The sequence below is a fragment of the Sinohyriopsis cumingii genome, chromosome 1 (assembly GCF_028554795.1).
Source record: "Sinohyriopsis cumingii isolate HCF-2022 chromosome 1, ASM2855479v2, whole genome shotgun sequence".
Taxonomy (NCBI): Eukaryota; Metazoa; Mollusca; class Bivalvia; order Unionida; family Unionidae; genus Sinohyriopsis; species Sinohyriopsis cumingii.
The window spans coordinates 66,834,982-66,848,327 of NC_142961.1; the positions used below are offsets into that span (position 1 = coordinate 66,834,982).

General features: G+C 34.4%; 1 protein-coding gene across 3 annotated transcripts in view; it reads right to left on the minus strand.

Annotated features, from left to right (window-relative positions):
* LOC149807042 (E3 ubiquitin-protein ligase Rnf220-like) overlaps nucleotides 1–13,346 on the minus strand; it is a 111,012-nt gene that overhangs the window by 61,745 nt on the left and 35,921 nt on the right. For all 3 annotated transcript variants that reach the window (XM_089961077.1, XM_089961068.1, XM_089961061.1), the window contains 2 exons: nucleotides 11,404–11,446; nucleotides 2,552–2,629 (listed from right to left, as the gene is read on the minus strand). In XM_089961077.1, coding sequence (XP_089817203.1) covers nucleotides 2,552–2,629; nucleotides 11,404–11,446 — 121 coding nt within the window. The remainder of the gene's footprint in view (nucleotides 1–2,551; nucleotides 2,630–11,403; nucleotides 11,447–13,346) is intronic.

A 13,346-nucleotide genomic window follows, 5' to 3' on the forward strand; every position in this document is an offset into this window, starting at 1 on the left:
ATGCACACACACACACACACACACATAAATACATACATACATACATACATACATACATACACACATGCATACATGCATGCATACGTCTAAATGGTATACAAATTAGACTGGTTCTAGGTTTACTAAATTGACTAAATAAATAAAAGAGAAGCTCAGGATCTAAACTTTAAAGATTGATTTAAAGAAAAAAGTATAGCTCTACAAATAGTACATGGCTAGCATCTCAAACACTGAAACCATGGCCATTCAATCAGGTATAACAAGTTAGAACAGGACAAACAAAATAACAAACAGCCATTGTTATTAACTATATGACTAATTTATTCTTCATTTCCATCTCTCTTTGTTAGTTTGACTATCAGTTTTACACAGGCCGTTGATATAGGTGAGCACTCAAGGTGTCAAGACCATAGAGGCATGCCATTTCGCAGAGCTTGCAGTATGATTTTCTGCATGGCAGTTGCTGAAGGCAACACTTGCCTGGGGTATTGTTTCGTCCAGTGCAAAGTGGTGCACGCGCACATGCGAGAGAGAGAGTCATTTAAATATGCAGGTGTGTGCCACCTAAGTTTATGTCAACATGGTTATGTAGGTGCATATATAGATTTTAAATACTATATTAATTGCTGTTAATAAATTCAATACTAATATAGTTTAAAACATATTCTTTCCTGATTGTTGAATGTGCTTTACATTAATTGTCATCATAAATCTTCCAAATGAAAATTATTGATCACTACAGACTTTTACAATGGATGCCAGGTCAACAAAATATATGTCAGGTTTCGTCACTGATTTGCTAATATTGCATTGCTTTCCTTTTCTGGATTTGTAGCTTCCATTCCATGCCGATTATTTTCTCCTCCAAATAGTTTGGTTTTGTTTTGTTGGGGTTTAACGCCATTTTTCAGCACACAATAGGCTATGCATGGCGGCCAGTATTAATGGTAGAAGAAGAACCTGTGAAAACCTCAGGAAGAACCACCAACCCACGAGAAGATAATGGCAAGCTTTCTCACCTACCCACATTGGCCGAATCCTAGACTCGAACCCACGCAGACAGAGGTAAGCCTCCAAATAGTATTGAAGGACCAGAACTGAATAGGACACAATCCCAGTTTGACTCATATGTCACAGTTAACATACAGGAAACAATCCTCTTCTGACTTGAACTTAGATTACAAGACAGCAGAACAGGGAGGGTGGACAAAACTTTTGCTATAAAAGCAGCTAAGTATTATAAAATTAAAATTTGTCTAACACCCACCCCCAAATATATTTTAATAGCAGTAATCCATGAATTGCTATTAGTGCATTGTTGAATTTACCAGTTAGGAGAATGTTGTTGTTGTTGTTGTTGTAGGTTTTAACGCCATTTTTCAGCGCACGATAGGCTATACATGGCGGCCAGTATTAATGGTGGAGGAAGAACCCGGGAAATTCCCGGAAAGAACCACCAACCCTCGAGAAGCTACTGGCAAGCTTTCTCACATACCCACATTGGCCGAATCCGAGACTCGAACCCACGCAGACAGAGGTGACCAGTTAGGAGAAAGACTGATGGCTTTAACAAATGTGGATAGGCAAAAGAGCCATTCTTGAATAGGCAAAAGAGCCTATCTTGATCATCCCCAGTACAGATATGTCTTGAGACCTGTTATCTTGATAGAAAGTTACTGGAGGTGGCTGAATCGTAGCTAGAAATAGAGAAATTGAATCATATTTACTATTGAATTGCAAACAAACTTCACTCCACTGACAATACTTCAAGCTTGTTGGCAAGGAAAACAAGAATATAGTCTTAAGGGTAAGGATCGCTCCAAGGTTCATAATGGGGTTTTGACAACACCCAAAGAACATACAAAAGAAACCATCTTGACATTGATGAGATACCTGTATCTACAGCTCAAAATATCTGATTTGATCAGAAAGATGAGGGTCCAAGCCAGTGGTGGAACTTCTCAAGAACTTGGGAATGTTAGAAAGGGCTGTCCTATAACCCTAAAAGTAGTTGACACTAAAAATTCTTTATCTGGGAAAGAAAGAAAAGAAAATCAGCAATTGCATTTAAAGGTGGACAAATCAGATTAATGTGTTTCCAGCAATACCAATCATAGAAGATTCTCCATTATGCATAAACCTTGGAAGCAGACTATCTTTTTGTTTAAATGATGCAACCATGCTTTACAACAACCCCAGTTGACTGAGATAAGCCAAGTGTGAAGAATTTGTTGGCAGCTGTGAAGGTAAGACCAACTGAGTGAGTGAGGTGTTTGTGATATGCAGAGCAATAGAGATTCATACTTGCTTGAACATTGGAGGAATTATTCTGAAAGGTGGCAAGGTGTACACATGCAGATGACCCCACTAAGACTGAAATCATACACTGCCCAGGCCAAAAAAAAGGAGTGTTTTGTTCAATTTTGTAGCAAGCAAGCCAAGCAAATGTCTACCCCCACAGCTGGTAAAGTGCCTCTGCTACCAAATGGGACAAAGACCATTAGGTAAGGAACACACACCCATCTCCATAATATCAACCTATAATACTTACATCATATCTGGAGTGCGAGGCTGCTTCCAGGGATGGGGAGTCTTTTCCTCTGCGGCCTGAGGAGGGGGATGGCAGACACTGAAATGGAATTGTAACTTCAGACTGACTAGAAATGCACGCTACTTAAATTATCAATAATATCTACATCACTTATTCAACTAACACCACCAATCCACCAGTTCAAAGAAAGGATCAGTTTTAACAGCAACATATTCAACTAAATCGCTTGATGCTAAAAATAACTGACTTGAAAAATTTTAGGTTTATATATCTAGCTTGAAAAAGGTAGATATTTCCTCATCTTCATCAAAACCAGAAAAAGTCTCTTGATTTTGGTAATGCATACAAATTGCTGCTTCCACTTTCTAAGTTTGACACTTTGGTACATATGCAAAACTTTGAAGTTTATGAATTAATTTGATTTAATCGCCACTGCAATTCACCATTTCTGTAACTCTTTGTTGTCATCTTGTATTTTCCTGCTTTATTCAAGCATTCTCAAAGAAAGGTAAGACCTTCGCAATTTAGTTCATATACTGAAATACTTGCCTCTGCTTTCTAAAATAATTTGTTTATGTTATATTGTCAAAACTAAAGACCTGCAAGCATTTTTTTCTCCCCCAAATCTTTGGGTTTCTAAAAAACAAATGTTAGAAATTTAGAAGTCATGCCTTAGGAGATCTGTGCTGGATTTGTTCTGATTCAATGCATAAAAAGTGTCCAAGTACTGTACTATGTACTATGTACTGTACTATGTACGATTTACTGTACTATGAAAACATTCTGCACATAAATTTACTTGCATGCAAGAGTGTACACAAGACAGACTTGAATGGTAGTCCATCCAAGTTTCTGTATATACATTTTTTTGTATACAAGATTTTACACAAGACAGACTTGAATGGTAGTCCATCCAAGTTTCTGTATATACATTTTTTTGTATACAAGATTTTACACAAGACAGACTTGAATGGTAGCCCATCCAAGTTTCTGTATATACATTTTTTGTATACAAGATTTTACACAAGACAGACTTGAATAGTAGTCCATCCAAGTTTCTGTATATACATTTGTTTGTATACAAGATTTTACACAAGACACTTGAATGGTAGTCCATTCAAGTTTCTGTATATACATTTTTTTGTATACAAGATTTTACACAGGATAGGCCTGTAGTCCATCCAAGTTTCTGTATATACATTTGTTTGTATACAAGATTTTACACAGGATAGGCCTGTAGTCCATCCAAGTTTCTGTATATACATTTTTTTGTATACAAGATTTTACACAGGATAGGCCTGTAGTCCATCCAAGTTTCTGTATATACATTTTTTTGTACAAGATTTTACACAAGACAGGCCTGTAGTCCATCCAAGTTCAGCTGATATCCCTGCATATTTATTAAAATTAGCAATGAAAAAATTATGCATTAATGGTTTATTTTGCAAATTCTGTCTGGTTACATGAATATTTTTTGACATAGTGATACAACCAATTGATACTTATGATAAGAAATTATCTGAATATTTTCTCCTTTTATTTCTGATGTTACTAATACAGTTGATACATTATGTCTATTTTAGAATGGAGGAAACTCATCCAAATGTGGCAAAACCAATGAAAGTTGATAACATCAATAGTTGTGAAAATAATAAAAGTGGAATTCTTGTGTGAAATAATAAAAGTGGAATTCCTGTGTAAAACAATAAAAGTGGAATTCCTGTGTAAAATAATAAAAGTGGAATTCCTGCATACAATAATAAAAGTGGAATTCCTGCATACAATAATAAATGTGGAATTCCTGTGTAAAATAATAAAAGGGGAATTCCTGTGTAAAATAATAAAAGTAGAATTCCTGTGTAAAATAATAAAAGGTGAATTCCTGTGTAAAATAATAAAAGTGGAATTCCTGTGTAAAATAATAAAAGTGGAATTCTTGTGTAAAATAATAAAAGTGGAATTCCTGTGTAAAATAATAAAAGTGGAATTCCTGTGTAAAATAATAAAAGTAGAATTCCTGTGTAAAATAATAAAAGTAGAATTCCTGTGTAAAATAATAAAAGTAGAATTCCTTTGTAAAAAAATAAAAGTAGAATTCCTGTGTAAAATAATAAAAGTAGAATTAATGTGTAAAATAACTGAACTGTCCATCAGATAATACATTCACTCTGTCAAAATGTATGCTGCACATGTGAGACAAAATACATGTACTGTCATGTCTACATCTTGCATGCAAGGTTTATTACAATCATTTTTTGATGTTACAAAATAAAAAAACATTAAAAAATATAAATGGTATAAAAATAGTGTATAAAAGAGTATAAAAGATGTATAAACAAAAATGATCCTTAAATAAGTATGTGTAAAAAAAATTGCAAAAGTTTAATACAGTACTTTGTACTAAAGATTAGGGCACCCAAATAAACAAAACAGAATACTTTTTAGATCATGTTTTCTTTGATGTTTTTCCTTTAATTTTAATGTAGCTTTAACAATTTTCCAGTCATATCGCTAAGATGTCTGCAGTGTGGCAGTTTATAGTGATGTCTAGCACCGGGGCATCATGCCGCAGACATGAAGCATGATGTCCCACCCAGTCACATAATCCTGACACCAGGCCGACCAGTCTTAACACTAGCCTCTTAATGCTGAGCGCCTAGCAAGGCAGCTGTTAGTACCATTTTTGTAAGTCTTTGGTATGACTCAGTCGGGGTTTGAACCCACGACCTCCCGCATCTGAGGCTGATGCTCTAACCACTAGGCCACCAAAGCGGTCTTTTAGATTATTTACAATTTTGTGAAAAACAGAGCAACAATATACTACCTGCTGCCAAAAATGATGTCCCACTTGAACATTTATTCTGCCACCCATAACGTATGCATTGTTTTTTTAAAAACCATGATTGAGGACTACAAATGCATCCATATTAATCATTAGCTCAAAGAAGAACATTTAGCTTTGTTCCCCTCCAAGCTTTCACTACCTGACATTAATCACATAAATAGAAAGTTAATCATACAATACAAAGATTCAGTTTTAATTGCCTATATCAAGACTGTGTCTTCTGGTATCAATTATTTTGACAAGCGAGTTAAAATCAAATTACAATTATGAAAAATTGACCAAAGAACTGGAATAGGATCTATTCAAAGGATCATTTCCACATCAGATACTGAAAATGTCACATAAATGATGTCTTTGCACCGACTGGTCCTCAAATGATGGAAAAGCAGGAGTTCAGAGTTACAAGGTGAATGGCCATACAACTACAACTGCCTAATTCTTATCTTGGCAGGAGAAGGTCCCAAAATATGCACTCACCTTGAGGGATGAAATCTAGCCATGAAAATGATCTACTTGATCCCCTGCTACATAAAAGACCTGGTATGGTGAATGTGAACTGAGACATAAAAATACTGTGCCAGGCTGCAGAAAAACAATCTTTGAAGTCAAAATGACAGATTTTAATTTAAAATCTTCTTTGTGTTGCAATGTCAAACTACAATTGCCTTCTTTCAGTTGCTGCCTGTTCTATTATGATCAGCACTAAATATCATGGTTAATGTTACGAATGTATGCAACAGGAGCCAATAAAATCTTGTTTTTTTTGTTGCCAGGTGGACAGATTTAGACCTACGCTCAGTTGGGTGCAAGATATCCATAGCATCGTTTACACAGACATGTGGAAATGTGTCTATGATAAAACGTTTATCAAAGTAACAGCATGGCCCCAAAAACATAAACTATTCCTTGACACTTTTCTTTATATGAAATGTATTTACTGTAGGTTATCAGGATATCTCTAGTTTGGTGCAGTGCACTTTATAGGATGCCAATGACAGATGACACTGTCTGTCATAAACAGGACTGAATTCATTTCTTTTCATGGTTTTGCAAAAACTGTCATTTCTGTTATTCTTAGACTTGGGAAGAAGGTCATCTTGTTTCACAGAAAGATTATTGTTCACTGGGTCTTTCCATGCATGATTTATATAGCTATCACAAATTAAAAAATGTCACAATTATTAATGCCAATAATACAAAGTGTCACCTTGCTCATTTTGTTTTATATATCTGGAATTTCCTTTGCAAAATATATTTACAATGTAAAAGTATTCTGAGCATTAAGGGTCACAAGAACTGTATGTGCCAGATGGAAGACCAGTATATACACCTTAAATTATATTGACATTTTTATTCCAATACTGTACATGTATTGCAATTAAAATTTAATTATCCCAATATATACCTCTTGGCAGACTTTTATATTAATTTTACCTGAATGAGATTGAATTTCTATTAAACAATGTCCTGAATTATTAGACTTGCATCAGTAGCTGACTACATGTGTGAAATTGTCTGCTAGTACAGAATTCTTCTTGCTTTTCTGCAGATAGAGCTGTCTTGAGGATTCTTCAAAAACTGAAGTCTACATTACTCAACCACCAAAGTATAATGCGAAAAATGAAGGCAATGAAAATATGTCTAAAGAATTCAAATGACCTACTAATCAATCCAATCAGCAGCTAGGTAAATTTATCTTATTATCACAGTACTCAGCATCTAGTCATGATCCGGATTTTCTGATGCTGACAACAAGATGTGATCAAGCAATCATGATTTAATTACTACGATAATAATTTTCTTGTATATCAAAATAAATTAATTAAATCCCAAAAATGTAACTGAAAATTTTTTCTAAATTAAAATTCCGACCATTCTGATAGGAACTTAATCCTAACCAAATTCAATTTTCTGAACAGCTGATATGCGCATCAATATCTGTTTTATGAAAGAAACGTGTAAAACAACAGTCACCCATATTCACTACTATTACTATTAATAACGAGTTCTTTGATGCATGGGGGCTGCAGACCCATATATGTGATCTACAGTTATTGTGCAGTTGTCAAATTTTGCATCACAGAAGGTATCACCAGCTGAATAACTAGGAACATTCATATCTGATGCTTGGCTGGTAACATTTGAACTGTTTTGGTGGGATATTGTGAGAGGCTCTACTGGGGACTTGGCATTGGAATGACAGCAATATTTCAACAGTTACTTACAAGCAGGAATGAACAAATTGTTGGAACTTGATGATGCAGATTTGTCAAAGATAAGGGTACTCATTTTCTTTTTATATCAAATGAGGCTAAAGCAAAATTATTGTGCTTGTTCAGTGTAACCAAAAAATCTTCAGGAAAATGTAGTAACAGCTTCCTTTGGGAGATAACAATATGGAACCAAAGAAAATGACAGTATCATTTTCCTACTCTTGGGATTTGGCAGTAAAATTCTGGCACATTCAAGGGTAGAAAATTGATAGGTATATAATAAAAGTCATTATATAATCAGACAGCCATACAAGAACTTCCTCAATCAAGAACAGAAATCACAAAGTTATACAAATAAAATATACAAATTAAACTCATTATAACTGATTTTTTTAAAATCCAATTTTCATAAACTTTTAGGAATACTGTAAAACCTGATCTGAGCTACCTCTGCTATGAGTGACCACTTGTTGTTTATGACCACAACTGACCTGCTGGGGTATATTTTATGATATAAATGCACTGTCATGAGCAAACAATTCTTTAACATGACCTGCATCCAAGATCTTTAAGAAAAATATGCTTTTGATACTACTATGAATGAGAGCATACCAAAACACCACTGAACTTTCATTTAATCCTTTGTAACCAAAATTGCCAAGTTGTGTCTGCAGGCAGAGTGAAGACTGTTCTCAACTCTGAGACATAAAGCAAGACACTTGAATTTCCTGGCATTCAAGATAAAACCATTTCTTCCTTTTGACTGCCAAGTGCTGAAACCATCTCAGATTTTCTTTAGCAAGATTTTTTTTTTAAAGTTGGCTCCTGTGGTGGACATACTGGATATCAGATTGCTATCATATTGATTTAGGACCAAGCAGACATTACAACAAGTCTTTTGATCACAGACCCATGTCATCATAATGTCCATTCAGAGGCAGGAGGAAGAACAAGATTTTAAAAACAGCTGTCATGGCAGCCAGCCATACTGATGTCTGACTGGCACTATTTACATTTAGGACTGACTATTTATCATAAGAAGTTCTATGGTGAAAACCCCATGTTAATATAGCCATTCATTTGGGAGGATCAGAGATAACATTTTTGTCAAGATGGCTTCCATGGTGGCCCTACTGAAGGTCAATTTGCATCAAAGACACCACATGAACTCCTCTCCTAAAACTTAATGTCAAAAGTCTTCTTGTTTAAGACTGGTGGATTTTCAAAATTATTACCATTGTGACCATACTGGGTGAAAGATCAGAACCATTTTAATTTAGGATCAACAAGACCTTATAAAAAGTCATCTGGTGAAAACCCCATGTTGAATGACTTTTTGTTTTGAAAGGATAACAATAACAAGATTTTAAAGATAGCTTCCATGGTGGCCCTATTGGATATCAGTTGCCCACATTTCCATTTAGGACCAATGTTCAGGCATTTAAGGTAAAACCATTTCTTCCTTTTCACTGCCACATGTTGAAACCATCTCTGATTTTCTTCAGCAAGAAGAAAATTTTAATATTAGCTGCTGTGGTGGAGATAATGAATACCAGACTGACACCTATTCACTTAGGACCAAACTGACATTTGAAGACTTTTGGTGAAAAACCCATGTCAACATGATCTTCCATTCATGGGCAGTAGGAACAGCAAGATTTTTGGCAGCTATTGTGGCAGCCATATTGGACGTTTGACTGGCACTATTTATATTTAGGAATGACTATGTATCATAAGTTGTCTTCTGGTGAATGCGCGATGTCAGTATGGCCAAACACCTGAGAGAAGTAGCAATGCTAAGATTTTGCAGATAGCTATTATGGCAGCCAAATTGGAGGTCAGCCTAGCACTATTCTCATTTACAAACAACAAGGCATCACAAGAAGTCATGCTAATTTATTATTCATTCAGGAATGGTGATACAAGATTTTCAACATGGCCATTGTGCTGCACTATTTTCATTTAGGACTAACTAGATATCATAAGAAATCTTTTGGTAAAAACCATTTTGTTTTTAATGCATTACCGACATGATGGCAAGTCATGAGGAAGGATAATTATCTTTTGTATCCCAAGACTTAATTGCATATATAAAATATAACCATTCTAGTGTCCCAACACTTAAACTGATGCAAAAATTTTAATCCAAATTATCAAGATAACCAGATGTCACACTGCTGTGACCAGCTTGTGTTTAATTACCATGTCAACAAACTGTTTTAAATTACTATAATTGTTTTTACATAACTTATATGTATGTACTTTTTTATGATTTCTTCAGCATAAAAAATCTAAAGGTAAATAATGCCTTCTAAATTAAGGGGTTGTTTACCATGTAAAGGGAAACAAAATATAGACAAGACATGACAAAATTATATTTGAGAATATGAGTGTCACAACTTTTACAGTGTCGTAGGACTTGCCATCATTACGGTAACAATCATGAATGCATACATTTGTTGTGAATAAATTCGCACAATGCCTATAATGTCATAATGAGAAATATTTAAACAATGCCAGTAATGTCATAATAAGAAATATTCACACAATGCCAATAATGTCATAATGAGAAATATTCACGCAATGCCGATGTTCACACAATGCCAATAATGTCATAATGAGAAATATTCACACAATGCCAATACTGTCATAATGAGAAATATTCACACAATGCCAATAATGTCATAATGAGAAATATTCACACAATGCCAATACTGTCATAATGAAAATATTCACACAATGCCAATAATGTCATAATGAGAAATGTTCACACAATGCCAATAATGTCATAATGTGAAATATTCTTCCTCTGCTTTCACTGCAGTGCAACAAGTACTGCCATAAATAGTTTGTCTGTGGAGTTACAATATTTAATTACTATGATGAAAGAGGTCTTTGTCTTTTTCGCTTATTAAGTTATTTGCTTTTTCCTGGATTTAATTGTCAAGTAAAGGTCTGTATTTCTTGTTGCTTTAACAATGTTACTGATATTAAAACCTGCAGGAGGCCAAATGTGCCATGCTCAGGGACCACATTATCTGTTCACCTTAGCATGTCTGTTAAAGCATTTTGTTTATCGAGCTGATCAATTTATTCATAATGGTTATGGATCAGGATTTGGCTTCTGGCTGTATATATATGTATTGTATACGTGTTATCATAGATAACTTGACAATTTATGGACAAGTAAGTGTTACATTCTAGTTAACTTTCCAATTCATCTCATAATGCCAATAGTCTGAACGCAAACTTCAAATAAAAAATGTTTATGGTTTATGTAGTTTCAGTGCTGTATAATATTTTTTTTATATGAGAGCATGTAATAATTAATAAGAACAATTAATATAGAACAAAATATATTCAAATTTTACCATAAAAACTGGCCCTCCTGCATAAACCTATTCTGAGCAACCACCTGTCTTCAATGATCACTTTATTTTGACAGAATGGGTGGTCTCACATGACAGGTTTTAGTATATACTCATTTAATACTGTTTCCATCACTAGGAAAATTTTCAAAATGAAAAATTTCTGGATCATAAGGAAATGGATATACATGCAAGTAGGTGGAGCAATTTTAGATTTTCTTCATGGTTAATTAATACTCATACAAGCGTCAGAAGTCTGACATAAGATATCATAAAGATCCATTTTGAATTTTATACAAAATTCAAATGATAAGGTCTCCAAAAGAATTTGCTGTGGGGTAGCTGCAGTTATCAAAATTTTGCAGATTTTCACCAAATCTAGCAGAGTTAACTTATTTGAGGATTCGGTCAAATACAGGGACTTACTTTTCTGCCTTGAGGTGTCACATCTTTGGAATTCCTTCGGGACCTGTAAAAAAATAATAATAGAACATTCAAAATGAATACATAATCCTGTAAATACGCCTTTATAAGTATGGTATTAATTTTGTGGATTTATTGTTCCTACCAAAACGAAAATAAACCTCCGATTAAGAATGAACACATTATTGAGATGGTAGGACACCTTCCCCATCCATACATTTGCACACAGAAGAAAATGGTTTTCTTTCATCCTAAAACTCCATGAAAATAAATTATTTTTATTCTAATTTAAAGATAGCACAGATGTGTCACACTGAATTTAAGACTCATATAAATGAAAAAGACAAGATGAAATTCTGAGTACTTGCGTACTTTGCAAGTGCAAACATTTTCAAGGTACATCAAGCCTCATTAAACATCCTTTGATTAATCAACATTGCATCTTCTGAGCAAAGCACACGGAGTGTTCTTGTTCTTTCATTATGATGAAACTCGTTGATGAGCTGGAGAAAAAAGGCAATTCTGTATACATTTTTAAGACAGCCGCATTGCCATTTAATGAGGCACTTCTTTATATATTTTTATGAGAGCTACATTACCAGTTCAAGATACAGCATTTGCATACCATATATACCTGCTTATAAGTCAGGGCCAACTGAAAAAATACTCATCAAAATGGAACTGCCACTGTACAATACAATTGCATGACATGAACAATGTCGTTTTTTTTCAATCTTGAACAAACAGCATAGACCTAGATCTGTCAGCACACATGATGGCACATCTGGGTCTATGCAGTTGGATCTGACGTACAGATGAGTATATATGGTTATATATTTTCATGATTTCGTCTTCTTTTCAGTTTTTCTTTTATATACTTATAAGGGACCATCTTTTTCCAAGAGCATATTTTTAAATGAACAATGAAGTGTTTGCAGCAAATGCAGGTATAGAACTTCAATCAATTGTATCTACTTTAATAACTGTTATAGTCATGGTCTATGAACAATAACACTTGTTATCATATTCCATTATTCACTACATAGTTAGCTACCATATCTGTAAAGTTTTCTTTTAGGAAAAGAATTATTACATTAATAACTGAATTAACATCTCCAGACCAATCAGTAAGATCAGTCTGCTCAAGAAAAAACTTGGCAGTCACCAGTGTAAGCTACTTACTGAACAATTACAATGATGAATCGGGCACAAAAAACTTATTTCATTGTAGCCAGTTTGATATATAAAGTTGTCAACTACTGAAGGAATTGAGTCAAAGAAGTGGATATAGAGATAAACCCAACAGTGGCTGATAACAGGCCCCACTCTGAAGCTCTGTACTGGTGTTGCGGACTTTTCTATACCTAATTCACACTTGATTATGATAAATTGCTACACAATGATTAAGTTGCAAAGACATTATTCTTTGTAAACCAATCTCCCTTCTCAATCTGGTTCAGATTTAAGCCTGAAGCAAGGCAACATGAAAGAATTATATCCATAAATGGATAACTGGAGGGTCATGTTCCCCAGATGGGCAAACATTGATAATGACAATGTTGATACTATTCCAGCTCTCACTAAATAATCCCTCCCCAACGTTTTTATCTCAAGCACACTCCACAAACAGGCAAATACTGGATAATGACAACTCACACAGTTTTGCCGCCTTTTAATCAATTGTGTTATTGTAAAAGCGTCATAAATTTTATATTATCAACCAAAAATTAATTATCCACCCCTATGCCACAAGGTACAAGACTAATGGTAGCTTTGCCATTTTCCCAGAATTTACCAAGTTCAATTTCAACCATTAATCAACAAGAAGAGTTTTATCTTAAGCAAATGCAATGAAATCAATGGGGAAAAAAATCCAAAACCTTATAGGATGTGAGAAATTCAATTTGAAATTCCACCTCTACCTAGAGACAACAATATAATCATTA